The 19,448-nt window shown below is 42.2% G+C and overlaps 1 protein-coding gene across 1 annotated transcript; it reads left to right on the top strand.

Annotated features, from left to right (window-relative positions):
- The first annotated feature begins 872 nt into the window (after positions 1–872).
- utp11 (UTP11 small subunit processome component) lies at positions 873–3,355 on the top strand. Its single transcript, XM_038710861.1, has 8 exons — positions 873–1,068; positions 1,261–1,322; positions 1,464–1,566; positions 1,719–1,838; positions 2,442–2,535; positions 2,638–2,768; positions 2,920–3,030; positions 3,129–3,355. The coding sequence occupies exons 1-8, from the start codon at positions 1,009–1,011 to the stop codon at positions 3,210–3,212; spliced, it is 765 nt and encodes a 254-aa protein (XP_038566789.1). The 5' UTR covers positions 873–1,008; the 3' UTR covers positions 3,213–3,355.
- The last annotated feature ends 16,093 nt before the right edge of the window (positions 3,356–19,448 follow it).

Below are 19,448 nucleotides of genomic sequence, written 5' to 3'. Positions count from 1 at the left end.
AGGGCTTTGAACTTAAATGACATAAAGTTATTAGATAAGAAACATTATTAAGGAAAGTGGGTGATTACGCTGTTCAAATGTTATTGTATTTCCATCTATTTATTCATTTTATTCAATGATTAATTCACATTCCATTTAGTTTATTAAAACATAAACATTTCCATTTGATGAACTGTACCAGATTAAAGCGTCAAACTACTTCTGCATCTGATCCCTTGCCAGGTCACAATTAAAAACAACACAATAATCAATGAGATAAGGCTGACCTGTTCATTGAAATGTCACTAAGCACAACATTTATAAACTATGGAGTAGATAAACCTATAACCATGGTTCATCATGTTTTGTTTTGTAAAATCTTAATCTGCAAAGGAAGTAGTAACCAAAGCGGTCAGTGTAGCGGAGAAAAGATGGCAGCTTTTCCTTGCGAAGTGTGAATTTAAAGTAGCATCAAATGGAAACACTCAAGTAATGTACAAATAATTTAATACTGTTTGGAAGTACAGTACTGGGGTCTGACGTCTGCAAAAATACGTCTACTATGATTCCACAATCATTATGCTCTTACAGCAGGAAGACTGCAACAGGTATCAACACCATCACACTTTAAAAGTGTGCAACAGCACCACCTACTGTTTGTTAGGCACTTCTACAACACGTAGCATGAAATTCACAGCACTTTATTATATCGAACAATAATAAGTTAAATAAGTTATTTTGTCTATGTTTCTAATAAATAATATTCAAATGTTAGTGAATTGTCCGCCACTGTCATGATTTATAATTCTTCTGATGTTTTCAGTGTGAGTTGAGTTGCGAATCTGCGGAAGGGTAATGAACAGCAACACGCTCTCAACCAGGCAGGCACCCACGTGGTTCAGCTACCAGGGAAGCACTAGACCAGAAGCAGCAGGGTCGCTTCATGGGCCGTACAGCTTAGAAAAGCCTTACATATACTTGCTTTATCTAAATCAGTTTCCTTTATTACGCTCGAGGACATTTCTCATAATGTCTTCGTTTAGGAAAGCGTTGAAATCCCGACAGAAAAACCACCATGAAAGATCTCAGGTGAGCACTGCAGTGTTTTTATAGCTAGGTTGCTAGCCTGGTGTCCTGTTATGAAGTGTACCTGTACAGTGACACTTTTCAGATAATATCACCAAGCAAATAAATGTTATGTTCCTGTGACCCATACATTAATACTAGTACTGAATGTGCATATTTTGTCTTAACGTTAACTGTATCATTTTGTTCGACCAGCCTGGTTTCAGAAAACATTTGGGATTGCTGGAGAAGAAGAAAGACTACAAACTCCGTGCATAGTGAGTAGAATCAATTTTAGGAGGCATGTTTGGTGTTTCCAGGCACAGGATCTAAAATCATAAAACGTTTAATGTCAAACGTTGTTGAAGAAAAAATCTTGTAATGAGCTTAACTCGCCATTTTTTGTTGTTGTTTTATAGTGATTACCACAAGAAACAAAACACTCTTTCTGCCCTGCGAAAGAAAGCTCTGGAGAAGAACCCAGATGAGTTTTACTTTAAAATGATCAGCTCTCAGCTGAAGGTAAGGTAATCTTTATTAGCAGAGCAACAATACCAGCATCAGAAAATCAGCTGAACAGAGAGAATGCAGTTGAGTACTATGTAAATCCTGTTATCTGATCTAAGTGACTGTAGCATTTAATATGTCTGGCTTATTTTATGGCATATTGACAGGATGGAGTTCACGTAGGGAAAAAATCCAACGAGGAGGTGGAGGTGACAGAAGAGCAGAAGAAAGTGATGAGGACACAGGATATAAAATATGTGGAGATGAAAAGGGTTGCAGAGGCTAAGGTAAGTTCATATTTCCTGTAGTAGATTATGCATTGAGAAACTCTTGTGCCTGACTAACTTAATTTCATACAGTTCTTAAATTTGGAATAGAAAGACACAACAAATAGGACTTGATTATGCACACTGACAGATGGATAATTAGCTACAAAACATTAATGGTACTAAAAGAGAAGAGAATATTCTCTTATTCAAATGACAACAAGTTTATCATATAATAAGCTTCAGTAACTTTATTTAAAAACCTCTACAATGTCAATTATATATTGTTTCCTCTACTGAAATGAAAATCCGAATTACCACATCGGTCTGTTTTGCTGTGGTTGTTATGAGAGACAGTGTACTGAGTTTACTCACAAAGTGTGTGTGTGTGTGTGTGTGTGTGTGTGTGTGTGTGTATACACACACGCACACACACACACACACACAACATACATACATACATACATATATACATATATAAATAAAATAATATAATACACAATAGCATTTGTGTTGGACAGAACGGAAATAACAGATGGGTCCTGGCCATTACTTAAATTAATTCTCCCCAGAGAACTTCTGTTGTTGCCCCCTGTAATCTTTGCGTGTTTCATTTGCTTTCAGAAAATTGAAAGGCTGAAAGGACAGCTCCATCTTCTGGATGCAGACAGCAAACAAAAAAACAGCCATACATTTTTTGTGGATTCAAAAAAAGAAGGTACATATAAATATAAACGCAATTGATGTGATCAAACATCCTTGTTTTTGTAGGCTTTAATTGTTATTAGGTTACGTGAGAAGTTTTACTGTGTCTCCACAGTGCAGTCGTTTGACCTGGCAAACCACCTCAACACAGCTCCTGAGCTTGTGGACAGAGTGTACAACAGACCAACTCTGCAAACTCTGGAGACTAAGAGCATTCAGGGAGCTGTAGAGCCTCACAGTATGGAGGTATGCGTTTGCAGTGTATGTAGATCAGCCTCTTTTGTTGTGTGATCATCCTGAGCCTCGGTAAACTGTACTGTATGTTTCAATTGAAAAGTCTAGTATTTGCTCTTCAACCAGCTGATGGTTCATGTTTTCTCCTCTTCTCTAACTGTAGAAGTTGGCCAGGCAGAGGAAGCACCAGTATAAGATCCTTTCCCAGAGGATTGACCGAGAAAAGAAAATGTTTGTCATCAGCCAGAAGATTCAGACCCGTAAGGATCTACAGGTGAGGAGAAGGCGAGGTCCTTAATCACAATAAGTATTTTGGTTTCAGTTTCAAATGAATGAATGTCAAATCAACATTGAGACCTTTTGTTTTATCAGGATAAAAACAAGAAAGTGAAGGTAAAAAAAGAGACTCCCAATGCTGCAGCCATCTACAAGTTTGAGGCCAAGAGAAAACGCTGAGAGGGGAGTAATCATCAACTCTGTCAGTGAGATAATGGTGAAATAGTGGACCCTGAAATATTGTTGCACCTCTGCTGTTTTGTACATATTTATCAAAGACTTTAGTCTAGTTTCTTTCAAATAAATGACAGAATAACACAAAATTATGTGATTTCTTGACGTGTGTGTGTGTGTGTGTGTGTGTGTGTGTGTGTGTGTGTGTGTATGTATGTATATATATAAAATTTGGTTAATGTATGTGCTACAGTCAGGTGAGCCATCTGAATTGTGGCAGTAGATTTTTTGTTCTTGTACCAGTAGGTGGCATTAGTGTTCTTTATCACACTACTTGGGAGAAATAAATCTGTCAGCGGCTGAAGATGCTGGAATATGCATAGAGAGTAGGCTGAGCGGGAAGTCAATAGTATGACCCAGCATTTTGAATTCAGAGTTTAATTGCGGTTGTGATGTTTTCTGTAAGATTTCACTGATGTGTTCTGTTTGTGTGTGTGAGTCGCAAACAGCTCTCTATTTTAGTAGGTTCTTAACTGGGGAGGTGACCTCTTAATTCACATTTCATAATATATAATAGACTGGGATTTTCCTTTTCAAAGACTTCTCTAAAAGAAAAAAAAAGCTAAGAAATGTCTTTTTCTTCTGTCAGAACTTGAACGACACCACTGCTCATTGCTAGGACGCTGTAAATAATTGAAGCCACGGTTAGCAGCAGAGAAAAATTGTGCAAACAGTGTAACATGTTATGTGTGTAATGTAAACACACACACACGTAACATGTTACACTGTTTGCCAGGTGTCCATCTCTTGTTGAAGTAACTTACTGCATAAACTCGGATATCATGGAAATCTTTATATTTACCAGTTTTTTTGGTCATTTGATGGTAACTTCCTGGTGATGGACTTGGACATTTCTGACTTGGCATCTTGTGGAGGTGCAGGTTCTGTTTCAGTCTTCAGAACCTCTGAAGGACACCTTTGTTGCAACCCTTGACATAGGATGCCACATATTCCTCTGACAGACCCATTTCACATGTCAGCAGGATAGACAGCTGCAGCTGGTAAAATTAAATATGATTTAAGTGTCAGTCAGCAAGCATTGATAATACTATTGTCAATGTTTGCTCATTAGCTTACCTTAATCAAAATGAACCATTATTAATTGTATTAGCTGCAGCTGTGCTTATGCAAAAATACCTCTGTTCAAAGACTCCATTGAGAGACAAATGTAAATTGTCTCAGCTAACTGTGTTAATGTTATGCTGCCTTTTGTCGTAAGTCGTCAGGTAGCCCAATATTTTTCCACAGTAGGAAAAGCAAGGGTGTTACTAATGATGGCTCTGTTTTATTCAGGTTTTCCAGTAAGACATAACAGTGTGAAAGTGAACCAGCATGGACAATACCAGGACCCAGAAACTGAAGCAGTGAAATGTAATTCAGCCATCATTCATTTTAGCTGCCCCTTACACACACCTGTGTTTTCCCTACCAAATGTCTTCCATGATAAAGGCCTGTGAGGGCTGTCACTTTCCATGTCTTCCTCACATCTTTCTGCTTTCACACAAGTATGGTCTTTGGCTAATTAGACTTTTTAGGAGTGTGTGCGTAGGCTGATCAGTTATCTTGGGTGCCATGGTGGAGCAGGGATTAGCTCAGATACCTCATTGTAAGAAGATCACCGGTTTAACTACCGCTAAGGCCAACTCTTCTGTTGATCCTCCTGCCATCAGTCCTCGCCAAGTCCCTGTCCTGAAAATTAAAATTGGTTGAGTCAAGGCTTATAGACTTTCTAAAACGTAGCTCACTGAAGCACCATTTTTCAGGTGAGGCAAGCACATTCACATTTTCTTCACAAAATGTACCCTTTTATAGTGCTGTCTCTCACCACCAAACTCTTATGTGGCCATGAATGTGCATATAGTGATTACTAACAAAACTGAATGTGTGGTTCCTCCAGTCTATAGTGTGAAATAGACTAAAGACTTGGCGCCCAGCAGCAGATCACAGTGACCCAGGTTTGATTGATCACTGTGGTGGCAGCAGCTTCATAAACAGGGCCCATCCATCAGCCTCTCCTGGGAGCCACAGGAGGGGAAGAGGGGAGTAGGACCCAGGCAGAAATGTCACCAAGCGCAGTGAGAGGTGGAGGGGCTGGAGGAGAGGGACCAGAGGCCTTGGCCCAAACACTGCTGACCAGAGCAAAGGTGAGCCAACACCTCAGTATGGGCCAAAACAGGGAAAGAGTGATGGTGGATGTCCACTTGGACTGGTTGCGCTTGTTTAATTGCATTAGAAATGTTGATGAGGATGTTTTTAAATATGTATGAGACAATGTGTAAACACATGTAGTAAACATATACGGTATAGTCATGCATGTGTCGATTTCACTGTACACCACACAAGCACGCACAAAACCGGCCAGCTCGTTCAGTGGCATTTCAGTTTTGACCCTTCATGTACCCAGTGAAAGAGTGATTGACGTCTTCAGCCAACTCTCCTTCCCTCCTTCCTTCCTCCTGCCCTCTGCTACTGCGTCACGCTGCTGAGAGGGCGTGCGTGTATCAGGACCCCTCAGGCCCAGCGTCCAAAAGCGGAGGGGGTGGATGTCGTTGAGGAGAGCCCAGGGGTCAAAACACTATGTGCGCAGTTCCGGGACCCCTATCTGACTGTGCGACCCAAGCACAGACAAGCCACTGTTCCTCCTCAAGCTTTCCTTTCATTCCCCCCAGCAATGGGACTCTTACGCTGGGGTGTAGTAGCAGGGCTCAGGGGTGGGCAGTGAGCGACCTTCTGATTTTAAAGATATAGACAGGCATTTCTATATTGTCAAAAGCCTCGTAATTCATTTGACGACTCGTACAGGCCATCCTGTCTCCACCCCGCCTCCCAACACCATCTCTAAAGTTAATGACCCTGGAGGTTAGCAAACGAATAGTAATTTTTGGAATGGGGGGAGTTAGAAGTGGATTGCTATGTGGAAGTCACACAGCTGCAGGGTATGACATTGACCCCAATATATAGTGACTGTTTGAGAGTAAAAGTGTAGCCTGGTTAAGAAGGGGCAGAATACAATATATCTTTGTTCTACAAGTTTAGTTGTAAAATATATAACCGAAAATCTTCTCCTTTTAATAAGTGGAACATTTTGTGATCAGTTTCTTTGATCCCAGTGTCTATTTAAAGGCAATTTTAATCTAATACACTTCCTTTTGTCAAATTCAACAAATATCTCCTCACGGCCCTTCAGCTGTCTGTTCTGTGTGTGCGCTGAAAATAAATCCGGTGTTTGTACACAGCCTTGGCTCTTTAAATGGGAAACAAACAAAGTGGCTCGGACCACACCACACAACACTATTCCAGCCATTTCAGCCATGATTTGTGTGTCAGGTAATGTTAAATGACTTGCCCACAGACATTCAGCTTACTTTCACCAACATATGCTGTTTTGTGATATTAGCTATAGTAGTAGGAGAGTTGTGAGTATCGCTGTCTGGAGCTGGTGTGCAGGCTCTGGGACCATCTCATCCTCTCTGAATGCAACTGTAGTGAACATTTGCTAACCCACAACCTAGCTTACGTTAGTTACATTACTTGCTGTGTTGTTGCTCGCTCTAAATCATGATATTTGTCATGGAATTGGGTTTGTCCAGAATCACATACCCTTCCTTTAATACTGTACTATACTGTACATTTCAAAAAATTTACTTGTTCTAGGTTTTTAAAACGAGCATCATGAGGTGTCAGTGAGCGCAAAGGTAAACCTTGAGATACCAGTGTAGGAGTTCTTATTTGTCAGTGATATTGTGTTTCTTTTATGTTTAAGATGTAATACTTCAGTGCTTACCGCAGTTGTTTTGGAGTGGTGGAAGAAACCCAGACAAAATGTTTAATTGTAATTTTGGTGAATCAACCCTTATTTAAGGAATAGCAGGTGATTTAAAGGTCACATTTTCTGTATTTAATGATATGATATACAAATGATACAAACCATACACCACCACAAACAATCACCTCCCAACATAGTTTTTAACCTGGCACTTGATCCTTGCAAACTACAAGTGCTGCATCTCCACCCACCTTATTCACCAATACAGTTCTGCCCTGCTCCACAGCCAGCGTACAGAGCCAAGGTTAAGGATGGTTAAGGACAATACTAATCGATCCCCCAATTACAGAGCGCTGGAGAGCGAGAGGTGGGGAGAAGAGAGAGGTAGCCTGGGGTTTGAGTGTTGGGAGGGTGTCTCAGAATGCAAGGGGTGGGGGATGAGAGGTAGTCTTTATCTTCAGATCCCTCTCTCCTTTAACTTGAAGCTGGATGTCATGGGGCTTTTGAAGTAGTGGATAGAGAGGAGGGACAAGAGAGGGGGGGTTTGGTGGGCGTGCAGGCAGGGTCTCTCTCCATGCCAGGGGGAAGATGTCTGCAGGAAAATCTTTACAGCCTTGACAGTGCCCCTGACGTGTGTGTTTTTGGATATGTGTGTGTGTATATTAGCATGTTTGTGTGTGTGTGTGTGTGCCTGAGTTGAATGTCTGGCTTATGCACTGAGGTGGGGATCACAGAGCCCCCTTTTTTAAATTGCCGCTAATGAGCCCTGGCTGGCGTGAGGTACTTGAATTGATTAAATTTGCATGGGAGCCCAAATCATGATGGGGGCCTCATACTTGTGCCCCCCACCTCTAAGTGCGCACACATACACAGCAAACGCCCCCCCCCCTTCCACCTCCACATCAGACCTACAGGGGGTATCTCTCTGCAGGAGAGAGGGACAGGATAGAACAGGGGGGAGGATGAGTACGCGTGTGTGGTGTTGAACGGGGCGTGGAGGGCACCCATCTGCCCCGGTATTACTGTCAGTCCATCATTCAGGGGAATGCCAGGCGCGCGCCTCGGGGACGTGTTCATTACGCTTTAACTACCGGATCTGTCCTTGTCTCGCAGCCTCTCTGTGTCATTGTCTGTCTGAGATTGCGTGTATGTGTGTATATTTATGCACGTGTCTGTTTGCATCACAATTGAATGCACTCAGTTCTTGTGTATTGGAGGTGGATTGGGGGTTGAAATTGAGCAGTAGTCTGGAAATACACTCACTGGACACTGTACTTGGGTTTGATACTATAGGTGGGTACGTTTTTAATTTGATTTATATTATGTACTTCCACTTTTGTCAAACTCATTTTCACTTCATTATAATATTCGCAGTGTCTTAATCTCCATTTACATCTGTCACACAAACACACTGTGCTCTTGCACTTTTTTTATCTCTCAAATTTGTTATTGTGTTGCTTCTCAAATGGTTAGGCCTATGCTTTAATGGCAACTATGTGACAATGCATGATTAGAGCTCCATTTTTGTGTAAATGTGCATCTCCTATCTGTGTAACAGTGAGGTGTTAAAATGAGTGTGGGTGCGGTGGTGGGGGACAGGGCTTGTGCGTGGTTAGGCTGGGTGATTGCAGTAATCAGATGGGGGTGTTAATCAGAGTTTGTTCGTCAGTGGCCTGATGAGGGGCGATGAGGGCGATGAGGGCCGCTGATTGTAATGCGATGCTTCAATCGGTCTCTCTGACAACTACAAAGACAAACCACCAAGAGAATCATTATCATACTGTGCACTTTTTTCCCCCCACTTCTGGAACACCACGACAGACTGTGAAAGTGTAAACAAACAAGCAAAACACCACACTTCTATGCATTGAAGTATGTCTCTGGGAAGATGCAGACTCAATTACTATTATACAGAAAGTTTTCATTTCAGTGGACATAATGAAGCAATGTGACACAATGGGTATATATCACTATTTAGGTGTCAGTGTCACCCCTATTGAATAACAAGAGCAGGGGGAAGGGATGTGTTGGGGTTAGAAAGGAGAAAAGATGTAGTTGTGGAAAAGGTTGGGGGTGGGGAGGTAAATGTGACCTCATGGTTTATAGTCCCGTCTTGTCACAGACAGGCTTGCATCAGATCTTTTTCCCCCTTTCTTTTCTTTTTTTTTTTTGCAAGGGGGGAAATCGCTGATGCTATTATGGCTGCCTCATCAGCCAAGTCCCTACAAGGGCTGATACAAATTAATTAACCTAATTAGGGGCTGCGATTGCGGGTGTGATTATAGGGGCTGGAGGGGGAGGGAGGAATGGAGGGATGAGGCAGAGAGGGATGGTTCATGGAGGTGGGGGTGCGCTGGCAGCCAGGGCCCAGGCGATGATGAGCCGGGAGGTGTGGGAGAGGAGCCAAGATGCTCTGCATGGCTAATGAGGAAAGCTAGCTAGCCTCAGCCTTCCCTGCCCTTTCTCTATTCAATTCTCCATCTTCTAGTTACTTATTTTATTTTTTTCACTTCTGTTATGCTTCAATTTCCTCCTCCTCTGATTAAGTGTAATTTTATGTTACTGTGTGCTTCACTCATTCTCAATGTCTGTATTTCCTGTGAATTATGTTTTTATCATAATTTCCCCTATTTTTACTTTCACTCGTATAGGGTACCACCACTAACGAATGCACCTGTTGCAGTGCACAGTAACTGAATGTATTCTGTTGTCTTTTCCAATTAGAGGGTCAAAGCAATGCAACAATATGATCCAACTACTGGACATTCATCCAGGGTTACCATTGATATTCAAGACCTCAAGGCTCACATTTATGACTCTTTTCAAACATGAAGTAGGATTCCTCCACAAAGCTGTACTCTGCCTTTTGTTGATGTTCTGTAGTATCATGCTGCAGAGTGTGCAGTGCAGCACTGCCTATTGTTCACTTTAACTGTACTCTACACAAGGAACAGAAATACCCTCTGGGGACACACACAGTGTCACACACACATACAAGCTCACACAATTTCTCATCCTTTCGTATGCACAACCAATCGTGGCTCACCACACAGATGCACACAGTACACTCAGATTCTCTCTCTGCGTCCCTCTCTTACACAGCCACACAGGCACACTCCAGAGGAGCAATATTTAAATCTCCTATTTGTATTGGAAACAGAACAAAGATATTCTTCAGACCGAAGCAAAATGTGTTTTCTTGCCGGCATCAGCAATTCTAATGTTTCTAATGAGTTGGAGGAGAAGACAAGCGACTGGAAGCGGTTAGGTATCAGTAAATAAAAAAAAGAATAAAAAGAAAAAAGAAACACCAGCAAAGTTCCACAGAAGTGCAGTTTAGGGACTTCTACCTTCGTGAAAGTGCAGGAACCCGTGCCAGATTGCAATGTCACCTTTGAATATTGTCGTATCTGTGCCATACTAAAGCATGCAGTGGCTTGATTTCTAAGATTGTTCCTTTAGCTTTCTATCTCTTTCTCTTCTTCTTGCTCACCATCCCTCTCGATGCATAGATGTGATTAGAAAGCCACTACCAGACAGTGATTGTGAGGTGTTCATATCACTGCTCTAATCTGGAGCCCCAGGAAAAAAGGCCCCTTCTGTTTTCCTCTCCCAAGGATTCTATGTTGTAAATGGCTGCAAGGCTCCTCTTTATATATGGAAAAATGCAAGATGGCTTTTTTTTCCTCATATTTTTGTAAAATATGTGTCAAGAGGAATGCCTTGTCTTATACTACAAACCCAATCTACCTACTGGTACAAAAAATTACCTGAAGTATAAATGTTAAAAATAAGTAGAGCATGTGCTAATCAATATTTTAATATTAGGAATGGATTAAATTAATGGGAAAGGGGAGGCTTATAGTGACGAACCCACAGCAAATTATCATCGGACTTAGCAGCTCCCTTTAGCTCTACAGAGCTTCTTTCAAGTTATTGTTCTGATTTGAGGCCCGCAAAAGAGTACAGTTTTGGTTCACTCATCTGATCTCATCTATTTCCAGCTGTTTTCAGAGAACACTTTCCTGATCAGTTGAAAAAAAAGGGAGTATAAATATAGGACTTACATTTGTCAAGTTGCCCTCAATATTGCTCAAAATCAATGCGGAGTTCCTCTGTGCCTGCTGGACCTGTAAATAGGCAACTATTTGCTAAACCAAAAGCTATACAACTAAATTATTATAAAGTGAAATTAAAATTGCAATTGTATGTTTTCCAGCAAATATACTTCATATATTCTTCATACTTCATGTATATGATGGATGTCAGGTATGATTGGTTACATGTGGCACAATATTCTGACCCTTGAGGTTCAATTCCTCTCTGTCTGGCCATCTCTCACCAGCTGTGATCCCATCGTGTTCCTTGCGAGGGACTGACCGCTTGCCCATCTAGACCATGTTAGTGATACAACTGATACCAGTTTTATGAACTTTTGCGCTCCCTGTTCTAAACGTCTGGGTGTCAGTTACATCTTTCCAGGGGAAAATCCTCTGGCACACAGGAAGTGAAACGTTCATGCAACATTAAAAAGACTTTGTTTGGAATTAATAAAAGAATAATTGGTATGAATCGCTAGCCACATTATCAGAAAGAGTGCTGAGTGCTGATGCAGGAATACAGAGTGGATCCCAAATGCAAACAGTGGTGAGGTGGATGCAGTTCAAAAAGGTTTATTATGATAAACAAAACAGGCTTACGTATGAGTCCATGGCAAGAGTCCAAACAAAAGGGAAATCCACAAACACAGAGAAAACCAAAGGGAAGAATCCAGAACAAGGGAACAAAACTCAGACAGAACATTCACAATCACAAAAGGACTGAAAACAACTGGGGGCAATATATACAGGGGCACACCACATACACACAAGCAGACAGGGCCATTAAACACAGGTGAGATGCATTGGGAATCAAGGTAGACAGGAAACAAAACTAGACAAAAACACCAATCACCAAAATTACAAAATAAAACAGGAAGTAAAGCTACATACAAAAGGATATATGTAACTAAATACAACAGAAAACAAGGAAGCAATGCTCAACTAACAAAACCTAAACAAGAACACAGAGGCAATGGATAAAACAGAAATGGACATTTAACAAAATAACAGAAAGACATCACGCTCAAATCCAAGGTTGTGACACACATGACTGAACATAAGAAATTCCCCTTTCACACACTTTTATGTTGTTTTGTTTTGTCTTAATGAGGTGTTACAAATGTTGGTCTAGTTACACTCTTTGTACTTACTGTATTTTTCATTAGATTAGAATTTAAATTCCTGACATTGATTGAAGCATTTGTATTCCATATGCATCAAACAGGGAGAGAGTCATGAGATGGGTGATGCTCCGGGTGTGTGTGTGTGTGTGTGTGTGTGTGTGTGCGTGCACGTTGAGGTAGAGGGCCCGAGCGATTACTCAGGCCTTTGAGAAGTCCCTGTCTCTTGGCTCCAGTACTCTTGCCTCACTGATAAGCATGAGCCCTGTCAGAGGGAAGGTAAATACGCACTTAAGGATTCCTCTCTCATTTTGTAGTCACACTTACACTTTAATTAAAGCCAGAGAGAGAGCGATAGCCCTGCAATGAGCCGATGCTATCAGGGGGCCAGGCAGGTAGAACCACTGGGAGATGTGGGGCAGATATCTGGCCTCTGACCAGTGCATGCTTGTGTGTGAAAGAGAGAACAGTACAATACATGTTTAAGTATGTATGTGTACCTGCATGCCCAACCTGGTGAAAATGTTTGTGTGTGTGTGTGTGTGTGTGCGAGGCTCTTTACATTGCTCTCTCAGCTAAACAGCTGTAGCGGGGCTGCTATCAGATATTTATAAGCGGCTCATGAATATGGATGGGTAGTGAGATGGGACTGATGTTTGTCCTCTAAGAGGGGATGAAAGGAGAATGTGCTCCCTTCCCTGAGAGACCCAGTCAGGGCCGCTCATAGAGCAGGGGATGGGAGCTCTGGATTGAGAGTAAGACGGAGATTGGGGTGGGTGCTGGTAGTTCAGGACAGATGGTAAAATTTAATGAAATGTGATTTGGATATTCAAAGCAAAGCATTTCCCTCATGGATTTCTAAATTAAAAACTTGTAGTTTAGTATTAACACTCTCATCAGTATGACTGTGGGTTCTTGCTACCTTCTTTCCATATTCTCTGTTCAAGATTTTCACTGCTATTTGAAATCTGAGATATTTGCATTCCTAATGATGAAATAAGATTGTCCCAATATAGAAAAAATAGAAATTGACAGTGTTGTTGATCAGTACTAATTACTTAACAATTTCATGAGATGATAAAAATCATATTTTTTTGTACTGTTCTTTTGAGTGTGTGTTGTACTAGGGGATCAGAGTCCAGGGTTTTCCATTTATGTAAGGTTAGGTAATGAGGATGAAATGTGCTTTACCTAATTTCTAACCACAATCATGTCCTGCTGGCCAAATGGAAATTAAGTGTGTTTTTCAGCCCTCCAAGAAAAAAAAGTTGCGTTTGTCATTGTCACAGCGAATAACGAATGTCCTTGTACATAGCGGTCACTCTGATTCCCAGCAGCAAACATTTGGTCAGGGACGTGCATAACTGACCTAAGTGTCCACAGTAGAGGTCACCACATTGAGAGACGGGATAAGAGGACGGCAAGCACGGGGGCAAACGGCAGCCCTGTACTACAATGTACCTTTCAATGCTAATCACTGAGTCATCTATCAGAGCTAATACATGGGCGCTAAGCAACCTGTACATGCATTAGACCTCCCCAATTACCATAATGGGTTGGTTTTTAATATGGCTAATAGGCTGGCACGACCTTGCCCATTCACTCAGCAGGTACAAGCACCCAGCCGATGTGAAATGGACATATTTAGAGACTAAAAGACTATTAGGGACTTTAGCTGTTATGGGTCCATAGATGGAAAGATAGATAGATGGATGAATGGATAGATGACAAACAGGAACATTTGTGGGCAAAAGACAATAAAATGAGAGGAAAAAAGCTGAAATGGTGATGCATGCAGAAGAGAATGGATATTATTGTTGGTTTTCCTCTGCAGGAGTACAAAACACAAAATGTCTATTTTATGGGTCTGTATTTTGACCAAGCAGCCTTCTTCATATCTGAACATGCTGGTGTAGGAGTGCCCATGGGCACCGCCGGGAAGCACGTCAGTGTGGGCGCAATGTGGTACTGGGAGGGCCGATGGGTAAAGAGGAGGAGAAGGGGCAGAATCTAAAAAATGTGTCTCCGCAAAACCCCAGGGGGTTAACATTTTGGTTTTCTCTGAGCCTTTGTGGTAGTAGACAAATGATCCCAGGAGTCGGACAATAATGTTTTTATGGGACTCTAAATGTTGAGCTCAACAAGGTCATTGTGGGAGTGTAATGGCCAACACGTGGCCAGGCTTGAACTCTAGCAGCCTCGCAGTTGGTCTGGGGGCCAGAGGGGAGGGGAGGAGAGGAGAGGAGGTGGGAGGAGAGCAGGGACTCACCCCTCTGGGTTTCTCCAACAAGCCCGCACTTTGTTCTTATGGGAGACAACAGCCACTCAGAACATAAAGTACCTAGATGGCCAAACTATGCCTGGCCAGGCCAGACTGGGTCTTGTAAACTGGCACAGAGAGATAATGTTTCCCTGTAGCTAATCTGTGCCTGGATGCCCACGCCCTGGCATCTAGTGAACAATAACCCCTTCCTGCTTCAAACAAGAATCCTTTTCTTGGTCTCTCTTGGGACAAGTCAGACTTTTACAGTCTGTCGCTCCCCTGTCTGTGTGTGTGTCTGTGTGTGTGTGTATGTCTGTGTGTGTGTCTGTGTGTGTGTGGGTCAGAGCTGAGTGATTTATCTATTTGTTAATCAGGATAAAGGACTTCACTGTAGTCTGCCTGTTCACTTCACTGTCACTAATAAAAGAAGGAGATGGGAGCTGTGTCCCTCAATTGGAACTAAGATGTAGATAGGCCTACATAATGGTGTGAAAAAGAACTTCTAATTTGTCTTGGAAAATGTTTAAGATCTACTAACAACAAAGGTATGTGTGTGCATTGTATCAGAGTCCCTTTTACACTGGACAAAAATCCAACTAACAACCCGTAAAAACTGGCTTTTGTCTTCAGTGTGAAAAGGTACAATCTGTATTAATTTGCAATCACTCTCGGGTCAAATAACTGTGCAGTGGTCACAGGTATTCATCGGCTCCAGCTCCACTTGGCAGTGGTGTAAAGACTGAAGTGGACTTGTTAATTTTAGCCCCTTTTCTGGTGCAACTCATTCATCTGTTTCTATCAGCGGATGTCTATAAACTTTTCATGCATATCTTTATGTAGTATTAGCATGCTAGGCTGTGAGCTGTGACTTTTTATCTGTACTCTCTTTCAGAGTACACAAACACCGTAAACACACCTGTTACCTGCCCAACACAGAGCTATTAACCAGAAACACCATGGCCACAACTTATTTTTACAATCTATGGGCTATACACAGCAACCATCTTAACAGTGTCTCATGGCCTCCATGCTGTTTTCTACTGTTCACTAAACCTGTTTTCTGATGTGGTCGGGACGTTGAACGCAGCACATCAGAAAAAATACAGAAAAGGCAAACACATCTACTGTGAATGGAGTCGATAGTCTATTTTAAATTTTAAAAACCTGCATATATGCACTAATTTTGGTGTAACGGTATGTTCTTTGTTTTGCTTTGTAAATGTCATTGTTTGTTATCTATGTGGTCCCTGGAAGTTTTCACCACCTACTATGTGTGTGTGCTTTCACTAAGGTGTTTCATATCCTATGAGTTGGTGTAGCAGGTTTTAATGGTTGTTTGTTGGTTTAGCTAATAGTATAGACAATGTGCAAGGACATTCTCACGCTGAATAATACTGTAATTCTGAGAAAGACTGGTGGTAGGTGTCTCATGTGCATATGTGGAAGTGTGTGTGTGCTCTCATTTACATCTGTTTATAGTCTTACTGTAAAGAAAATCTAGGGCAAACTGAGAGCAGCAGAAGATTCACACTTGCTTCTGAAATATTGTTTTCAGCACACATAGTCAGTTCCCTTTCCGTCTTTCATCAATTGAAAATCAGTCAGGTCATTTCATCTGAAAACTGCTGATATGTGACAATAACTTCTAAGGTGTAAACAGCCTTTGAGTCACAAAATGTGTTTGACCAAGCATTGACTTCTCAGATTGACTGAACAGATGTTTAATATGACAGAACTTGAAGAGGCAGCCTGTCTCTCGTTTGTCTCATAGTCCTGATAGTCGCATGGTAAATAGATGGATCTGTGTGTCCCTATGAGGCCCCGGCTTCATGGTCCCCTGAGTGAAGCCGTATGTCTGCTGTTAAAAGGGGCTGGAGCACCAGACAGTTAATCAATAGATCAATCATAACATTTCCACTTCAAATCAATTACCCAATGACTTCCTATCCATCTTTGTTTCTTTGTTTCAGTAGTTTGAAAGAGAAGAATGACTTGCTTCATTTGATGTACAATTTATAATGAATCAATTTGCTTTTATGTTTTAATGAAATATGTCATTTTTGATGCTCAACAACAACTCCAAAGGTATCATGAAAGGTTTGCGTCAAAATGAAACCATCTACACAAAGAAAATTACAGCTTCATTTACAGAGGCGGAATGATTCAAAGCCAAAGAAGAAACAGTGACAGAGAGATATAGAGAAAGTAATAAAGAGGGCACATTGTTTCCAGTCTGCACGCATTAGCTTGTCTTTTCGACTATGTTGAATTCCAGCCATTCAGATGACTGGAGTGCGTAGGCCAGGCCTCCAACGCGTTTCCCCATCACCATCACAACAGTCGCCATTCATGAGGCTCCGCTGGCTATGGGGACATCTGCACCACAACTCTTGTCACCTCAGACCCCCTCCCTTCGCAGAAACAAACACACACAGACAGGCACACGCACACACTGAAACAAGTATACGCACACACACTAAACTTCACCAGCTAAATGCCAACGGAGAGAATCAGAAGGGCATCAGAGATGGCTGTTGTCTGCGTACGCCCATATGTGGGTTTGTGTGAATGGGCCCCATGGGTGGGGAGGTCTCTGATACCACAGGGTGCTGGCGGGGGTGGCACATTGCTTGGCCCGCTCGGGTGTGTCACGATGCTTTGAGGGTTGAGCGGGTGACAAACCCAAGGTTTTCAACCAGAACGACCCCCTGGCATTCCACACAGGCTTTTTACACCACAGTGACGTGGGTGGGCCAGGTGACCTTTGAGCCTATGGAGCGCAGTCATATGTGTCCATTGTGCCATGGATTCTGTATCAATTTCACACATCTACACAGTATGGATCTCACTGGTTTCTTATACAAAGCTTAGTGTTCAGACCCAATACAAAGCCCTCTGGATACAGCCAAAACTAAAAGCTATTCGGATGACTTGTCAGTTCTTTATCATTTCACAATATGTACAACAATAAATACAGTCAATCCTCCCTGATCTGTAATAGTTGTTAGTGTGTAGTGTGTGTCAAGAAAGGAAAGTATTCTATTCTATCATTCATGATATTTCCAAGCTGGCTCTTCTGCTGGTATTTCACAGCATTGGGTACTGGGCGTCAACACAGGGGTTTGTTGGATAAACATCCAACGCTGAGTAGGAGCGCCAAGCATCATTGTTATTGTTACTGCTTAATTCTATGCACCAGCATTGTTGTTGCAGCAATCAACACATACATATGTAATAAAGCTGGGAGGCAGTGGGACAATACAAGCTATTGTAATGCCAAACTCAGATCAGAACAAAAGCCCCCACCAGTCTAAGTTGAAGCTGACACTAGGTTTGCAACTGTTTTCCAGGACTGGAAATAACTGTTTTCTAGTTGAACACAGACTAACGTGATTGGTCCCTGTTGAGAATTAGCTGGCATTTGTCATGAGTGCTTATTGGTTTAGAGCCATCTGTTGAGTGTGTTGGCACTTTTGTGAATGATGTGGGGTGATGAATGGTTTTGAGAGGTGATGGAGGGAAGGACAAGAGGTGACGGGACATTTTGGAGTGACTGCCAAAACGTTGTGGATTGTCTGTATGTGTGCTCCAGTGTCTTTGTGTGTGTGTGTGTGTGTGTGTGTGTGTGTGTGTGTGTGTGTGTGTGTGTGTGTGTGTGTGTGTGCGCGCATCTAAGGGCAAACGTCGATGACTGTGTCAAGGGTGAGTGATAACCGTGGTCTTTTCAGCACTGCGGGGCAGGTCAGACGGATGTGATGGATGGTTAGCAGTCTGGCCCCCTTCTTCACGCCTCTCTCCAGCCCAGTGTCTGGAGATCTGGGCTGGGTTGAATGGCTGGAGGGGCTGGGCTGTTGGTTGGTTGGGGGAGAACATGACTTGCCCTCGTTAGACAAAGGTTGTCTGCAGTCTTTAAAAAAAAAAAGAAGCATATTCAGTGTTTTTTTCCTGGCTAAATTGTACTGAATAGATCAACCGCTGTTAGCTAAAACACTTGAATTTCAGCTGTCAGTTATTCAATATAGCACCTGGACTTGCTCTGTTTTCTCTCATTAACCTCAGCCTGTCCTTTATTCTTTATCTGTTCTTTTTATTTCTCCTATTGCTATTCATCCTGCTTTTTATTGCTCTCCTTTTTCCTTTCCTTTGCTTTGTTTTCTTGTCCCCTGTCCCCACCTCTTCCTTTCCTTACCCTTTTCTTTGTCATCATGTTTCCTCATTTTTCCCTTCATCCCTTTCCTTTTCCTTTTTCTTCACCTCCCTCTCTCCTTCCTCATCCTCATATGCCCTCCCCCCTTTCTCTTAGCATTTCTCCTCTTACTTGCTCTTCTTCACCCACACCTTCTACAAACATCACAATACACATATACTGTACCTACACTCAAGGGTCATTCATCTTTCTGCACAGGTACAGGTGATGGTGTATCTGACACAGCCATTCTTTGCTGATGGAGGTTGATTTTCCATTGCCAGGCTTGTGTCTTCCTTCCTGTGTTTGAAGGCTCTGTGGACACTGTGGTCTGCTGCCTTTGGGCCTAGGCAGGCTTACAGAGGGGCAGACAGCAACCAACACCCCAGAGAGCAGCTACAGTAACCTGCCTTGTGTCTGTTCGAAAACTTCAAACACGGGGGAGAGAGAGAGAAGCAACAAAGGCTCATGTGAAAGAGCGCAAGGCCTTCACACACCCAGGCTCACTAATTGACGGCTGCAGGGAGTGGGAGAGACATTGGGAGAGATAAGAAAGCCACAAGACCCTGCTTACACGCTGCACATACTATATTCAAATGTCCATGCAGAAACACATGGGCACATATACACAAACAAAAAAAGAATGTATGTTTAAAATCTTCAGTCTCATCATTCAGTGTCATTATGTCTTTGATGCTGCCATACACATAGTAATTTTCTACAGTATTCACTCAAAAAAACAACTT

Source organism: Micropterus salmoides, unplaced genomic scaffold (genome assembly GCF_014851395.1).
Source record: "Micropterus salmoides isolate LMB-PRFRI ecotype aquatic unplaced genomic scaffold, ASM1485139v1 Ms_hic_scaffold_11, whole genome shotgun sequence".
Taxonomy (NCBI): domain Eukaryota; kingdom Metazoa; phylum Chordata; class Actinopteri; order Centrarchiformes; family Centrarchidae; genus Micropterus; species Micropterus salmoides.
The sequence above is the reverse complement of the archived record's forward strand: the minus strand, read 5'-3'. Positions and strand labels throughout refer to the sequence as shown.